The sequence below is a fragment of the Calliphora vicina genome, chromosome 1 (genome assembly GCF_958450345.1).
Source record: "Calliphora vicina chromosome 1, idCalVici1.1, whole genome shotgun sequence".
Classification (NCBI taxonomy): domain Eukaryota; kingdom Metazoa; phylum Arthropoda; class Insecta; order Diptera; family Calliphoridae; genus Calliphora; species Calliphora vicina.
Genome location: NC_088780.1, coordinates 98,404,953 through 98,423,352, shown reverse-complemented (window position 1 = coordinate 98,423,352; position 18,400 = coordinate 98,404,953). Strand labels below are relative to the sequence as shown.

Sequence of the window (18,400 nt, the reverse complement as noted above, 5' to 3'; positions counted from 1 at the left end):
AATTTCATTTAAATCGAAACAAAATTAAAAAAAATATTAAACCAATAAAAACGATGTGGTCACCCGGGTGGGTATTGGTAAAGCGAAGGTTAAACGACATCGATCATGCTCATTATTGTAGGCTTTGTACATACCCACATACTTACCGGTCATTTACACTTCGTTGCATACGAACTGGAAAATTATGCAATACGAATGATTGAGTACCGGTTCCGTGGGATCCGATGTGCAAAGTGTGTTTGTGTGTGATTCATGCAAAAGAAACGAAATAAAAACAAAAACGTTTTTTCGGTTTCACTTTCGTTTAAAATTAAATTTAGTGTTTAATGGAAAAAAAAACTAAAGCATATGTGAAGGAGCTTTATAAAAATTGAGGATCTATGGACAGTCTGTCAAGAGACTCTTTTGACAAAACAAATTTTGATTGAAATTTTGTTGTTTTTTTTATTTGAAAACAAGTAAGAAAGTACGATCGGTCAAGCCCCCCGATGAGTGGGGGTTATATGGGGGCTATGACCAATTATGGACCGATCACCATGAAATTAGGTCGTGTGATTTATGTCTATATTAAAGTTAAATATGTTGAATTTTGTGTGTATACCAACATTATTAAGCGATTTATGCACGTTAAAGTGATTTTCGGAAGCGGGTCTATATGGGAGCTATGACTAATTATGAACCGATCGTAACAAAATTTGGTGACATGAATTTTGTTTATATAAAACTTATTTGGAGATACATACATAAATTAAACATTTATGACCGATAAAGTCCAATTTCGGGAGGACATTTTTATGGGGGATAGGTGAAATAATGGACCGATTTTAGCCAGTTTCAATAGACTTGGTCCTTGATCCGAAAAAATAATATGTACCAAATTTCATTGAAATATCTTCAAAATTGTGATCTGTACTCTGCGCACAAGGTTTACATGGACAGCCAGCCAGCCGACCAGACGGACGGACATCGTTTAATCGACTCAGAAAGTGATTCTAAGTCGATCGGTATACTTAGACTAAGGTTAAGGTTAGACTAATATTTTTGGGCGTTACAAACATCTGCACAAACGCATTATAACCTCCCCACTATGGTGGTGTAGGGTATAAAAATTTAAACAAATAAGGTGCGTGGCAAAATGATAAGGTACTTTTCATTCGGTTTAATAAAAATATAATACAACTAGCTGACCCGGTGCGCTTCGCCACCCCAATTAGAAGAGTGAAATAGTACTATTAAGTCTCCATTTGTGAATCTGATTGTAAATGTCTAATTTCATATTTTTGGGTCCATTATTATAGAAAATGCAAAAGAAAGTTACCACTAATGTCACCTTTTGTGAAAAATGGAGTAACATGCTATTTTAAGTGTTTTTGTATCATTATTAGTTTTGAAGATATAAAGTTACCGAATTTACCCGTTTTTACCCTTTTTACCCCCTAAACGTTAGAATTTCCAAAAATCCCATCTTATCGGATCGTTTTGGGGAGGGAGGAACCCACAGTTAAAATTTCGTGATTCTAGCTTCAGCCGTTTGGGCTGTGCGATGATGAATCAGTCATTCAGTCAGTCAGTAACGTTACTCTTTTATATATATATAGATAGATTGGTTATAATTCTTGTTGCTTAATAACAACAAGTGTTAATAAATCTGAATATTCTAAACTACTGCTCCAAATGCAAAATGAACTAATCATCAAGAGGAAAACTTTGTACAGCATGTTACTTCTACAAAGCTTTGGCCATATGGAAAAACTAGTTAACTCTATTATTTGAAAACACGAGAAAAACACACTTAAAGTTTTAAACATATTTCACAAATTATTTAATAAGAGTTTATGTTATTATGCATGCGCATTAAACTAAACATAATTTTCAATAATGTTAAAGATTTCTGGTTCCATTGAACTCATTTTGGACATTAAAACCGAAAATCGTTGTCAGTTACCCGATTTTTTTTTCGAAAAATGGAGTTACCTAGTTTTTCCAAAAAAAACTTTCTTTTCAATTCATTTTAATATTTTATGGAATTAAGGCAACTTTAGTAATCACTTGTGAAAAAAACATTAGCTATTTGTCTCAGCACGTTAATTTAGCCGCTTTTTTACGAAAAATGGAGTTAACCAGTTTCTCCAATAAATATTTTTTCCTTTTATTCTTTTAGGTTCAAAATTTGGACCCAAAGTGCTTGTGAACCGAATTTGTTCTATTTCGCTCTTTTTCTATTAGTTTTCAAAACAACGTCGTTTCTAATTTTTTTTTTCAAAAAATGCATGGAGTTAGCTAGTGTTTACATGAAAATAACTTTTAAATGAGAATCTATAATAGATATAGATATATTCTATATCAAAATTTCGATCTGACAGAGGGATAGTAAATGACACGCACTATCTATTTTTGGTATTATATCAATTTTCGCAAAAAGTGGAGAGTATTTTATAAAAAACAAGTTAGAACGGTATATTCGGCTTTGCCGAATCTTAAATACCCTCCCACCTGCATACATATTTTTTATGTTGATATATATGGGAGCTATAATCAATTATAGACCGATCATCATAGAATTAGGTATAGCGATTTTGGTATATATGGGGATTATTTATGACGAATTTCAACTTAATAGCGATATTTATAAGATATTTATGCTAATTTAAGTGATTATTTATATGGGGGCTATGGTCAAATATGGGCCGATCCACAAAAAGTTTAGTGTTGCGATTTCTTTTAGCACGAAACTTATTTTTGCTGAATTTTGTTTGGATACTGCAATTCTGAAGGCATTTATAGACCATAGAACCATTTTTCGGTTAAATTTGTATGGGGGTTAGGAGAAATCATGAAACGATTCTTATAATTTTCATCAGAGTTAGTTCTTTTATTATAAAAATAACGTATGTAAAGTTTTATGGTATTATCTGCAATATATTTACACAAATAACCAAAAATATGTGAAAATTGTCAATTTTTTTAGGATGCCTCACATTTTGGTTCATAGCCCTGGTTCTACTGAACCGATGTTGCTGATTTTCAATACCAAACTGCTTAGGACAACAATAAACATATTTTTGCAAGTCTACCAATTTTGTATGCGTATTTTGGACGTGAGCGTGTTTTACACAGACACACAGACGGACATGGCTCAATCGATTTAGAATTTCATAAGGATCAAGAAAATATATACTTTGTTGGGTCTCAGATGAATATTTCTCAATGTTACACACGGAATGACAAACTCATATATACACTCATTCACCACTTGTGGTGGTGGAGGGTATAAAAATAAATGAATATAATTACACAGTGCAACACGAAAAAAATAACCATATACGGACACCACTACGTGAAAAATTTCTAAATTTATTTCGAATTTTTTAAAGTTTTTTTGCGATTTTGATCTTGAAGATGAATTTTTTTGATTTTATTTTTGTTCTTTATGAAAAGTGCTACAACTTTGTCTCAGAGAGTAACTGTTTGCAAGATATGAGCCTGAGAAAATTATCACTTTTTTGCGAATGCCCCAAAACTGGGGACCCATAAAAAAGTGCATGCCTTTGGGCAAAACTTGGAGACGCGGGTCTTTTTTTGTTGGTCTTTTATCACGTACTAGTATCCGTATATGGTATGAGATATAAGATATTTGCTTCGCTATAATTTCGTATGTTTTTACAGTGGGCAAGTTTCGATCCAATCTATTTTATGTCAAACTACTTACAATGATACATGTTAAGCTGAAAAGCTGGGTGAAGGGGGAAAGGCTGGATAATTGGGAGGTGTTCAGACTCTCTGAGCCGAAACAAAATTGTTTAGATTTTGTTACTCAGAACAATTGCACAAATAAATATGGAAAAAAAGGAAAAAAATAACACAAAATAATTAGGATATTTTCGAATTATTTATTCAATTGTTTGAAGGATGAATTCTTACCAAGTAGAACAATAGGAGTAGGATAGCGAAGTGCACAGTTTAGAGTTAGATTTATATCTCTTCCAAAAATAAGTATTTAAGACCCTTGTGGAATTATAATGCAACACATAGCATTCTGCATTAGTATATATTGAGGAAAATAGAAATTGCAGGGGAAATGAGGAAATCGCTAAGTGTTGTTTTTGGCGTAAACAATATGAAAGTATTGTAATTTATAAAAAGTTATTTATCTTGTACCCTCCCATTTTCTGACAAATGACGTAATATTATAAAAAAATGTTTCTGACAATGTTTGAAGAAGCCCGCATTTTTGGTTAAACCTCATGCTGTGTTAAATATGTAACTGATTTGTATAAAATTTGTTCTGCAGAAATTCGAAAATACTATTTACTTTTCATGGGCGGCACCGAAGTTCAAAGTTTGAAAAATCTCGTAATTATAGTTCTTAAAATATTTGCAAAAAAAATATTTACTTTGCATGGGATGTTAAACTTCACGCAGTGATAAATAAGAAATTGATTCATATAAAGTTTGAGGACTTTCACAATTATAGTACTCCAGATTTCGGACAATAACTATATACTCTGTATGATAGGTGTCACGCCCACTAATACAATCCATCCCATTTTTAGCCAAACTCCGTATAGTGCAAATAAATTAATACTTTTGCCATTTGTCTAATGTATTCGGACAAATTTTGAAGACTTGCGCAATTATAGTTCTCCAGATATTTAAAAATATCAACAGTACACTCGCGATAATATGAACACCCCAAAATTTGAACACTTTTTACTTCCATAGGATACTCTAAAATATGAACTCAGTGAACAAACTAACTTTTTGTTTTTTTTTAACGTATTTTATTTATACAGAGTTGAAATCTAAATCAATAGGGTAGTGGCTAAATTCTAATTCAACTGCTTAATAATTTTTGGACTTCCCTAGCTGTAGATGGGAACTAGATGCCATTCGCAAATATGAACAATCTTGCAAAAGTGAACTGGCCTGGTTTTAATTAGTTCATATTATCACGAGTGCACTAGGGTGGCCCTTAATAAGCGAAAGTTGTATTTTGGCCATTCTCACCCCCCAGTTTGGTGAACATTAGTAAAAAAAATCATACTGAAAAATTTTTAGGTAAATCGGTTGGGGTTAAGTTTCATCAAAATCGGCCCAAAAATATACAACATTTCGCTATCTTTCAAAGAGAAATTCCAAATATTGAAAAATTTGACCTTTGTACTTCACGATTTAAGGTTTAACGTTTTCCAATTTTAGTAAAACTTTCAGAGTATATTTAGAATTATCTGGACTATAATATTCTGATTAGGTTTTACTTAAAATTCATAACAGTAATAAATAGACCTCATTCGCCAAAAAATGGCCAAATAATTTGTTTTTATCGAAAATTTCAAAATTTAAATCGCAGGTACGGAAAAACTATAAGAGATATTTTCATAATTTTTTCACATTTTTATTTCCTATTATATTCTCAAGAAATCCCAAATGAGATGATCAAAAAATTCTGAAATTTGTTTAACAAAATTTTTAAAAATTTGAAAATGGAGTTTTGAAACTTCCGTTAAAAAATTTAATTTTTTTGGTCATACCTGCGAATAGGTTAACGGTATCCTACGAAGGCAAAAACTCATATTCAAGTAAATATGGATATATTTAAAGTAAAAATTTGCTTTTATTTTAATATTTACCAAAATATGTTAATTTTGTTCCTACATTTCTTGTTCTAGTTGCCTGAGACACATTAATGGCCTGGCGAATTTTTAATAACTTTAACATTTTTTGACCAATTTCTTTTTTTATGTCTCATTAGAACGACAATTACTTACACATTTCAATTCTTTTATATTAAATTGCAAAAGTAATTTTTTAATGGCAACATTTTTACAAAAACTGAAAAAAGTACATTTTTTTCCCTTATAAATGCATCTCAAAACTTCAGAGGGCTTAACCCCAACCGATTTACCTAAAATTTTTTCAGGAGGATTTTTTTTTTCTAATTTTCACCAAACTGGGGGGTGAGAATGGCCAAAATCCAACTTTCGTTTATTAAGGGCCGTCCTAGAGTGCACTGTATTTACTTCTCGCCTGACATATTGAACTCATTAGAAACAGAATAAAACTCTTCACCAATTGTTTGTCGAATTGAACTCATTTTGTACTCGTCATTTAAACCCATAGCTGACTATCCAATATGAATGCCTACTCCAATAGATTCGAAATGAAACAATTATATTTAAAACTATAATATCTTTTTTTAATTTATTAAAATAATTATCATTCTCTTACAAACTAAATGAGTGTGTGAATACGAAAAATAAAAATCATGTCTGTATGAAAAACAAAAATACAATACTCTTAAAATTTCACTATATTTCCTTAAAAACTAGAAATCAGTTAAATTACTTAATTTGTACTCAATCACAAACTCAACTACGCAGCTTCTTGTTAATCCACTGAGTATAACTACTGACACGAGCATATACACCGGGCCAATCCTTGTAGCCACAGCGGCGACCGAACGATACCACACCCTCCAGCACCCAAACGCCATTGCGATAGTGCATTAATGGGGCACCGGAATCACCACGACAACTGTCTTTGTTGGCTGCACCGCCAGCACACATGTGTGAAGATTCTATGTTTAAACCCAATTTGCCATACTGTTGTTTACAGAACTTTTGATCCATTAGGGCAACATTAACTTTTTGCTTAATGGGACTGCTCGAGTCGAATTCCGTTGAGCCCCAGCCGGCCACCGTAAGTTTGGTATCCGATTTCAGATTAAAGGGTGTCAGCACAGAAGGCAAACAAATGGGTCGTACAGTTTTGGAATAGCGTACATTACTTTCAAGTCGTAGAAGAGCTATATCGTGAACAGGAGTCTTTTGGGATTTGTAGTTTTCATGAATAATTTTCTCTTCAACGCGCCAACGTTGATCATCACCGGAGAATCTAGAGCTTTGGGTATAGTCTCTCAGGCCCAAACGCACAGCCACACTGTAAAATTAAATAAAGAGGAAATTAATTTTAAAATTTTAGCTATAACGTAGAAACACTTACAGTTCTCCTTTTTGTCTTAATATGGGACCCTCCACACAATGGGCAGCTGTTAAAATATAGCGGGAGTTAATCAAAGAACCAGCACATACCGCTTCCTGTGTAGGATCTAATAATAAATAGAAAGAAGATTTAAAATTTTAGAAAATGTAAGAAAATGATTGTGTTTTTTCACTTACCAGCCTTTGTATACTCCAAAAATGCCATCCAGGGGAATTCATATAATTCCGTATCCCGGCCACCATAAATACGATTGTCTATGAACTCTCCACCACAGGTGGGAGGTTCTGGCAATAGCAACGATTTGGTTTTTGAGCGGTCTGGAAATATGGTTGTTGTCAGAAAATTTCCCCTAAAGATTTGTCTCAACCAAGATCTTTCATCAGGACTCAATTCGGGATCTTCTCTTGCTACTGCTACCACTTGTTTTCTGGGCTCTCTGGTGTAGCCCGTATCACTAGAACAGCAAACATAGGGTGTAGTGCCAAAACCACCGCCACATCGTGATGCTTCTACAAAAGAACGATCACTTTGCAATAGCACTTGGCAGTCATGTATGGCCACACATGTGCCTGGTCTTTTGTTGGGGTTTTCACAGCGTCTGTTGATAAAATCTTGTAAAAGGGAGAGAGAGAAAAATATAAATAAATTATTTAATAATGCGTGCGGTTATTTTATGGTTTGGATGCATGTTAAGATAATTAATGGTGATCTTGGGGAAACCCCCTTTTGAGGAAGTACAAAGTGCGAAGAATGCTAATGGCCTAGTCATTGTTACTAAATTGTAGCTGTGGTCTAAAAATGCTGGTATTTATTGCTGGCATGTTTTTGTGTTAAATCAATGGTTTATGTTTTTAACGTTCACTTTTATTAATTATGTTGTTATTAAGTATTTTTGTGGTTTCGTTTATGATTGTTGGCTTTGTTTATAATTTTTTAGGTTTATTTTACAACAAAGATGAATCTGAAACAAGTTTCGAGTGATCTTTGGTTTAAAGTTAATTTACGATTTTTTGGAACTCTTTTAATATTCATCTTTTAGGGATTTCAATTATTTAGCTTTTTATTATTATTTTTACATTAATTTAATAAAAAATTTAAAAAAACTACTCAAATAATAATTCAGTTTTGACACGCCATTCACTAATGAAGACATGATTAGTACCACTCCTTTGATTTGTTAAGAAAATATAAAATAAAATGTAATACAATTTCAAACAAATTATGTTATTATTTCTAATTGATTAAATAAATAATTTTGTTAGAGTCTTAAAATTACTCTTGCTTATTAATGATTACACTTATGTCTAACAATGAAGATATTCAGCAGTTTTGCAAGTAGTCAATGTATCCCTTTAAGACACACATTTTCATTAATGTTTAATTAATTGGCTGACTCCAATTTATATCAAGTGAACCAACTTTCGGGATGAAAAAGTTAGTATTATTATATAGTAATTCAGACACAATTTTTCAACAAGATCGATCGATAACTCTCTGAGTTAGTTTAATATCATTTTTCGAAAGATTGAAGAAATAGCTATCTAAACTATTTGGGTCACATTTTGCTAAGAATAATAGGTAATAAATTATATGGATGAGAAAAAACACCTGTTTGGCCTAAATGTCAAATTTTTACCCCCTCTAACTCAGAGAGTTCTCGTACGATCTTATTGAAAACTTATCGGAAGACATCGATTTCAAAAGTTGGTTCACTTGACATAAAATCCCTCTAAAGAGAGTCAACTCAAAATGTAAAATTATCAGTAGAGGCAAAAAACTGTTTTTTTAATACATTTCAATAAAAGTTGAAGACGAATACAACTGTATTTTTTGGCGAAAGAGTAGAAATTATGTAAGATAAGGGTAGATATGACCACTGTACATCGATTTCTTGCAAAAAGTGAAATTTGAAAAATTTTGAGTTGACTCTCTAGAAGAAAAATCTGTCACGTACGATATTATATTTTATTTATTATAAAATCATACAAAGATTATTTTCATTTAAATATAACGGATTGTAGAGGAAAAATATTTGGTTTAGCGTAAGAAATTAAAAGAAAGAATAACGACTCTAATGATTCACAAATTTTAGCATATTGGTACATGTAGCTCAAAATTACTTCCGTTTTATGTTACGTACGATATATCCTTATTTCGCTGGATATTTTGGACAACAATGCTTCGAAAGAACTTATTACTTTTTTTGAGATATAGTACCATATGAATGGATATAAAGACCAAATTATTTTTCAGATATTTTTATTATTGCAAAATCTAGTTCACTTTATAGGCGTTCATATGTCACGTACGATGACATGAAATTGCCCATATGTTGAAAAGCGAAACTAAATTTTATAACAGCAAAGCAAAGCACACCACTTCAGGCGTGGGAACCGTCCATACAATGGCGAATTAATTAGACGATTTTTAAAACTTATTATGTATAACTTAACCCTCTAATGTTTAAGCATGCCTCAAGGCACTCATCACAAAAATGCCAATAAATGCAAATATAACTGATTTTGCATTTCAAAAACTCATGTAACAGTTGTTAAAAATGCACTTAAATTATTTTAAAAAGCTTTCAAAGTTTTTTAAATGAAATATCACTTATATATGCATTTATTGGCATTTTGCGATGAGTGCCTTGAGGCATGCTTAAACATTAGAGGGTTAAGATTGTTAAGGTTATAAACATATTAGTCAAGTCGTTAATTTTCACAAAAATAGACAAAATTATATTCCATAGAGAACAGTTCTACACCATTTCCATTTATATTTCAGAAATTTTCAATTGACTTCTAGAAATTTCTAATTATATTTTTAGGAAGGCCAAACGCCGCAATTTTGAGATTAACAAAGTCATTAATATGAAAATTACAATACTTTGGATGATTTTGTACGATACTGTGGTCGTCTCATTATTTATTAAATATTGTTTAAAACGCGTTTGCCACTTTTTATACCCTAAACCACATAGTGAGGAGAGTATAATGCGTTTGTGCAGATGTTTGTAACGCCCAAAAATATTAGTCTAACACCCACCTTAAAGTATATCTACCGATCGACTTAGAATCACTTCCTGAGTCGATTAAGCGATGTCCATCCGTCCGTCTGGCTGGCTGTGCGCAGAGTACAGGTCGCAATTTTGAAGATATTTGGATAAAATTTGATACATATAAAGCCTATTGAAACTGGCTGAAATCGGTACATTATTTCACCTAGCCCCCATACAAATGTCATAAATGTTTAATTTATACATGTATCTACACAAAATTCGCTCCAAATAAGTTTTATATATACAAAATTCATGTCACCAAATTTTGTTACGATTGCTCCAATATAGAACCGCATACGAAAATCACTTTAACGTGCATAAATCTCTTAAAAATGTTGGTATACACACAAAATTCAACATAGTTAACTTTAATATAGACATAAATCACACGACCTAATTTCATGGTGATCGGTCAATAATTGGTCATAACTCCCATATAAGGCCCACTTTCGAAAATCACTCCCGAATATAAATTACTATATATAATATGGTCGGGCTTGACCGACTATACTTTCTTACTTGTTTAATGCTGTATTTTTACTAACTCTAATAAACTGTCTAACTGTTAATACCTTTTTAGCTTGCGTGAATTTTGGGACACCCTTTAAACAATCGTTACTTTAATGATTTAATATATGGATCTCAACTCAAGTTTAGTTTTTATTATATCTATCATAAAATCTTAAACAACTAAAATAATCAGAAATGATCAATTTTAACATTTATTTATAAATTAAACATTTTCTTGAAATACTTTTTTTAGGTTTGAATTTTACATTTGACTAATCGATTAAATAAAACAACCTAAGGAAGATTTGTTTTAAAAAAATTCAACAATTTTAATACTTTTTTGTAAATATAAAGCTGTTAAAGCGGGGGTTCTCACAAGCTTTTGTTTTACGACCTCCTTGACCTTGTCCCTATTTTTATCATATTATTTTATATAAAGCACAAAAAACAGCAATTTCAATTTTCAAGTTGAAATTGAGAATTTAATTGAAGTTCATCCAAATTAATATTGCGAAAACACAAATCGAAATTCAGAATAGCTAAATAATATTGGAAAAATAAATTAGTTTAATAATTCAGGTAAAATATAAATAATTGCGGAATTGTTTTCGTTGGGAGAAATTTCAGATACTGAAAATCTAAATCATTCGCAAGTCAAGTCAATATGATGATCACAATTAAATTAATGTCTTCAATACTTCAGAGGTAACATGCGGTAAAACTTTGTAACATATCAACCAAAGTTTTCGATTTCAACGAAGTAATTTAATATGAAATTTAACACAGGAGTTACATTTTATAAATATATTTTTTCACAAATATTTCATTCATCAACAGACACAATAAAAAGATTTCGAAGTAAATTATTTTACAAGATATCTAGAATAGAATCATGTAGTATGAAAGTATTAATATAAAGCAGAAGATATTATCAATCAAATACAGTGTTTAATGTTTTCTTGAGTTCTTCGTGGCCCCCTGGAATGTTTATACGGACCCCTAGAGGGCCGCGAACCCCCACTATTGAATCAAAAAGTATGCCAATAAAGAAGCGTAAATGATTTAAGTTTATAAACTATTTTTTTTATATTGGACCATTAAATTAAAACAAATAAATCAGGGTCAATATAAATTATAAGCTGATATACTATTAAACAAGTCATTGAATAGTAAAAACAAATGTAAAATATTGTTTATTTAAAAACTTCATTTCTCACTTCGAAATATGCCATCATATAATTTATGATATTTTTTTATAAAGGTCCATTATTTCAGTGAGCGGTTAACACAATTGCCTTTGTACAATATAGACTTACATCAGTATTTCTATAAGTCAACAGTTATTAACTATTTATTTAAATTTGTATTTGTTTAACAAATGATTCAGAATGTAAAGCCAATCTGAATATATTAAATGTGTATGCTTTAAATATCGTTTATTAATACCGGTATTATTTTTGATTCAATGTGTCAAATGCTATTGACACTTCTTAGACAATTATGAACTGATTGCTCTGAAAAGCTAACATGCTAGTTACCAATAAAAATATTGCACATTTTTGGAAACACCTAAGAAAAACAGTTCATGAAAAGCATTTGTCCAGTACTTCGAAAAAGTAACGATCAATTACAAGCTAAATAAACGATCGATTGTAAGATCTACGTTTGCTTTCCAGCTTCCGCATTGCTAGGAAGCGAAATAGTTCAAAAAATATTTCCTCTAGTTTAAAATTTCTTGTGGTTAACTCACGTATGTTAATTGTTTAAAAATTTCCTTTATGACATTTTAAATTTTAGCCATTTAAATTAGGCACTCCACTCCTACTTGCTATCATGAGTATCTTGTGGTTTTTTAATTTTTTTTCTGTTTTCTTTGTCTAAGATGTCATTAAAAATATTTTGATATTTTGTTTATTTCTGCGGTTTTTTGGACACACTCAATTTTAATTAATTAAACAAATAAGTATAAATACAAAAGAACACAAACAATATAAAACAGGAATTTAGTAGAGAACTAAAAAAAAATATTTTTTTAAAGTATCTTAAACATTTTTTTTTTTGGTAACAGAAAGTTTTACTTATTGCTTTTAGACGTAGATATTAAATTTTTTTTGTAAAGGGTCATTGTATAAATATTAAAATTATAGGGGATTTTTTATAAGGAATTATTTAATTGATAAACAAATAAATATTAAATACAATTGATTACTAAATAACATTTGTTATGTCTTTGAAATGTCGTTCGTATTATGTCTGGAAACTAAAATTTAGATTTGAATATTTTTGCGGGAATTTTATTTTATTAATTTGATTAAAATTTCCATTGTCTATAATATTTTAGATTGAAATGAAAGTTAATGTTTATTTTGTTGTTTTTTTTCTTTTCAGGTGAGTCAAATTTATATTTGGATTTCTTATATCGTAAGTCAACATTTTTTTTTTAATATAACCTACTTATGTATTTAATACAGTTTACAGTAATTAGGTTTTCATTTTGCTAATTAGCCAGAATGTGTTTCAATTTAATACAAATGTTTGAATATTCCTTAACTAATTAAAAAGAAAATAATTAAATCCTTCATAGAATTGATTGCATTTCAAAGACATACAATATTCAATTCGGATGTTGTAAAAAACAGCATCACCCATGAATTTAACACAGTGTTATTTTTGGATTATATTTTCTAAATCTATTTATACTATCTTAAATCAAGTGTATTGAAATAATGATTTAGTTGAGTGAAATTTCATATATTTTTAGTAGATTAGTAATTGAGTCTAATTTTTGACAATAGATACAACAGACCCCTCATGAGTCCCCAAACAGGGCAGTTCGGACATTCAAAATTATATGCATTTCTTAGTGGTTCTTTTAAAATCTAATTACTTCTATATATTCTATGCAAAACACGTTTTTATGTATTCCAACTTAATTATTTTATTATTTTATCAGGCCTGGTATTTATGACTAAAATTAAATAAAATAACAAATTCCACTAAAAGCTTTAAAAGCTCTATGTGCTCAATGTTGAAATAGAACATTCTAGTTTTTCCATTAGATTATTCATGAGACTTCTAGAATATGGCGCTGTGTATATAAATAGTAACAGGGGGTTGTGAGTGTGTCAATATATCGTAGGCACTGTTAGAGTTAACATCGACTATGTTACCAGTGTAATCTTGTAAACTATAAGGTGTGTTTTTAAAGTTTATTTATTAAAATATATCAAACATAGTTATTCCAATTATACAACTTCTCACGAAAGAACAACATTATTGTTGAACAATATCATGGTTGCCTAACGATTTTAAACAAAAAGGTAACACTAATTTGGATTATGTCGGTTACTGAATTTTAATGATAGCGATCATTAAGCCGCCCTGAATTAGTTTTTAATAAAATTTAAAATAATTTTGGTCCATGAGGTCCACATTAACTTCTGCACTAAAAAAATACTTTGGGGATAAGTTCCCTACACATCAAGGTTTCCAAAGCTGCTTTACGTTTAGAACGTGTGCCCCGAAATTAAAATTTAGATAAAAAAATGGGTAAAATTCCGAAGGGCATATTGAAAAATAGGACATGTTTTTATACCAAAATATTCTCCGTAAAGATGCCTTACAGAATAACATAAAATTGTTATATGTTCTTAAAATTTTTTTTTTTAATAAAGAAAGAGTTAAGTCACCAAAAAAAACAGCAAAAATCTACTATTTTTGAATCTTTAAATTGTAAATCGTTAATTTTTGGACCCATAATTGATATTGCTCTATTATTTGTATTTTAGTTTTCTAACTAAGAAGGTCCAAAGGTACCTCCAATATTTTTAAAATATCGGACTAAGGTATGGAAAAATTTTAAAATTTCAATTTTTAAATGCCTATAACTCGAAAATTATAAGAGATAAATAGCATACAGAAAAATATAAAAAGCTTTGAAATCGGATGGGAAACAAACAAATTTCCCATGTTTAAAAATTTTACATGTCGAAGGTACCATAATTTGAGCAAATATAGCGCCGCACAGTGGTATGAGACAAAAAAAAAGATGGAAATAAATCTGTAACTTCTAAACCCTTAGTCCGATTTGAATGAAATTTGACATGCGTACAGACGAAGTGTTGTTGAAGACGTATAATATGTCTACCTTATGTTTTTTAATTGGCAAATTAATTATGGAAAACTTAACAACTCGCAGAGAATTTACCTAGTACTGTTGTTTACATTCATAAAAATGTTATTTGCAGGCAAACATACTTTTTATGAATTTCTATGTTAGGTAAATTCTCTGCGAGTTGTTAAGTTTTCCCTAATCAAATTGCCAATTAAAAAATATAAGGTAGACATATTATATGTCAACGGATAGGGAATTTTGTCTACTTTTCAAAGATATATATAACTTTTTACAACTAAAAAAATCATGGAATACTTTTTTGAAAAATGTGACAAAAAATGCTTTTTGAGTTTTTGCAAAGATACAAATATTTTAATTTGAAATAAAATTTTATTTATGAATATTTTTTAACAAAATTTTACAGTAATATAGACTTTTCGATTTGAAATGAAAAACTGAACACCAACTTTTAAATTTGTAATCAGGAATCCCGCAATTCCCAAAAAAGTGTTGAAAAATCCCAAAAATGGGATTTTTTAGTTCTTAGGTTATAATAAAATAATAAGAACATATTGGGCCATGTAAAATGGGTCACTATATTTTGATATCGACATGCGATTTGAGAATTTTTGCACTAAAGTTGAATTTTACATAAAAAATAGGCGTTCTTTGAATGGACCTGGTCCCCTCGGTATTAAACATTTTCAATTTAATTTAAAACATTCGATGTAAAGTTAGCTTTTTAAAAAGTACAAATTCTTTATACATTATTTTAGAAATTTTTTAGATAACTTAAAAAGAATAATAATACTTTTTCCTAAAAAAATAGCGAAAAATGGCCTTTTCAAAATTTTTAAAATTCAAATGCATGTAACTTTGGACTCAGTCATGGTTTTTAAACAATTCTTTCTATATTTAAACATAAATTTATTGTTAGTCCAACAAAAGAAAAATGGAGAAAATCGGTAAATATTTGGATCCGCTGTTATCAAAAAACTGGAGTAGGGTGGGTAAAAATGATGAAAATTTAATTTTCGAATGCGAATATCTCCTAAGATATAAGAGATAATTCATAGTTACAACGAGGTTTTTTGTAGTGCTCGACGAGGAGATTCTATATAGGTGATCGTTGTGAAATCGGTAGAAAGCCGAAGAAATAGGATCGTTTTAAAAATTTAACATACCCGAGCTGCGGTCAAAATTCAAAACTTAAACTCCACAACACTTCGTCTGTGCGCATATCAAATTTCATTCAAATCGGACTAAGGGTTTAGAAGTTACAGATTTATTTCCATCTTTTTTTTTCTCATACCACTGTGCGCCGTCCCTAGAGCATTTGTAGTTCCCATTTTAATAACTTAAACTCGAATACTCCTTGGCTACGCCCACGTCATCCCGATAGAACCAGCAGTTTAGAAATGCCATATTTATTTCAAAAAAATTTAGATTCTGTCCCTTGTTGGGTGGGACATTTGTGAAATCATGGACCGATATTGACCAATTTCAATACCAAACAAACAGACAGACGGACGGACATAGCTAGATTAGAAGCTAGTCTTAAAATCTTATGAAGACCTATAATATATATATTTTGATGTGTTAAAAACGAAATGACAAAATCATTATACAAGAAAATAAGAAAATAGAAAGTGTTTGAGTTTACAAAATCGGTATTTAAATGAATATTATCTTTCATTTATTCCATAAATTTGTTTATGAAAATTCAAGTTTATGCGTTTAGAAATTATTCGATTTTAGAAAATGTAGACAAAAAGCGGTGGCTAATTGAGTAAACAATTGGCTATAATAATTTATAAAATAATTAAAAATGTTAATCGGTTAATTTTTAAATTTTCTGTGAGAAGTTTATCAATACAAACAACATTTCTAAGTCAATTTAAGGTGGTTATTTATGCATCAAAACAAAAACTAAAAAAACTGAATTTAAATAGACAAGCTCTGTTTATCTCTTTCAAAATAAGAAAATAAAAAATCTGCTAAAGTTAATTTTTGAGAATTATTTTTGTCATGATATTAAAATGTTTAGAATAATTTAGTGACATAAAACTGGGTTTACAAAAATATGAGACATACATTTTTAAATAGGAAATTTTTAAAGCTTTCACAAAAACAAAATATATAATATTTCTTAATTTCATTTTCTTCATAATTGTTTGCCTATGAAACGAATCTCTGTTTCTCCTTGTACTTGAACTTTTTTGATTTTTTTGTCATTATTGAAACCACTCTAAATTTATTCCAAAAAATTAATTACATATAAACATAATTAATCACTTGTGTCTGAAATTAGTTCAAAGAATTTCTTACAATCACATTAAAACAAACCAAAAAAATAACTAATTAAGTAATTATTTGAAATTTTTTTTAATTTTTTGATCAAAACACTTTCGAACTAAATTCTATGGAGTTGCAATTAAATCCATAATTTGTAATTAATTTAAATATAATTCTCTAAAATTATTCGCCCCCACACAGCAATTTTAATTTAATATCTTTATAATTATGAACCGAGTTCAAGGCCAAACGGGACGCACAAAGTATAGAACGTGCCCCTTTCGACAAAACGAACGTGATTTGCCAGCGACCAACTATCAATAGACAAATTAGCAAAAACACAAAAAATAGTTTATTTTTATTAGTTGTTAAAAAAACTCATAAATCTTTTATATCTTTGTTTAATTTTTCATTCATACATAAAATTACTAAGATGTATGAACATTTAAATTCCATAAAATCTTAATTAATTGTGGAGCAGCTCTAACAAGAAAGACAAACCAGCAAACAAGCCAACTACATCCACAACAAAAACAATTTGCAAATATAAGACTTGACTTTATGTCACTTCCGTTTTTCTACAAAAAAAATGTCTGTGGTCGGTACATTTATAAGTATGTAAGTGTGTGTGTTTATATTTCAGTTAATTTGACTTACAATTCGAATTTGAATTTGTTATAGATTGAGTTTGCACAGCGGCAATTGTGGTTAAAATTAGGAATCCAGCCGCCACATTTACTTTCATTTTAACACTTAAACAATTTAACAACATTTAGTCACGTCACAACAATGTTTTATTATTTTTTTTTTTATAAATTTTGTTTAATTTGTTTTTGTTTTTAATAATTGTTTAAATTACACATGTATTCTTGTACTACTGTTTGTTGTTTTTTATCTCTTTTGTCTAATTCAATTGTTAATTCATAATTTTGTGGTTAATAATTTAATTTTTAAAATTTTTTTGTTTCATTTATATTTTTTTTTCTTCGTTTCTCTAAAACCGTATGTATTGACCTTGTTGTTGATATTATTTTATTATAATTTTTTTTTTATTTCATTTCGTTTTAATTTATTTCTTGTTAAATAATAAAAAAATATAAAAAAATTTGCATTTAATATGAACAACCGTTGTTCATTTTATAGTTAACACTTTGATGCCTGAGATTAAACTGAAATTAAATTAAGAATAAGACAAGACTTTTATATATACCATAAATAAAATCTCCGCTACACACTGCTCTAAATGGCTTGTGCTTTAACTTGCTAACCGCAGTCTGTGTGAACGCATTCATTCATTATTTAAACCAGAAAAAAAAACACAAAAAAATTAAAAGAAAAAAAAATCTCTTAAGAACCAGCTAATAATGATGATGATTTGGTTTTGATTCATTTTATTGCAAAATATTTAAGGTAAAGTACAA

At 29.6% G+C, this 18,400-nt stretch overlaps 1 protein-coding gene across 1 annotated transcript; it reads right to left on the bottom strand.

Moving 5' to 3' along the window:
• Positions 1–6,169: 6,169 nt before the first annotated feature.
• Positions 6,170–17,780, bottom strand: LOC135963388 (serine protease 7-like). The gene is made up of 4 exons (XM_065515220.1): positions 17,637–17,780; positions 7,179–7,613; positions 7,003–7,108; positions 6,170–6,939 (listed from the first exon to the last, which is right to left on the bottom strand). The coding sequence occupies exons 1-4, from the start codon at positions 17,749–17,751 to the stop codon at positions 6,369–6,371; spliced, it is 1,227 nt and encodes a 408-aa protein (XP_065371292.1). The 5' UTR covers positions 17,752–17,780; the 3' UTR covers positions 6,170–6,368.
• Between the last annotated feature and the right edge of the window lie 620 nt (positions 17,781–18,400).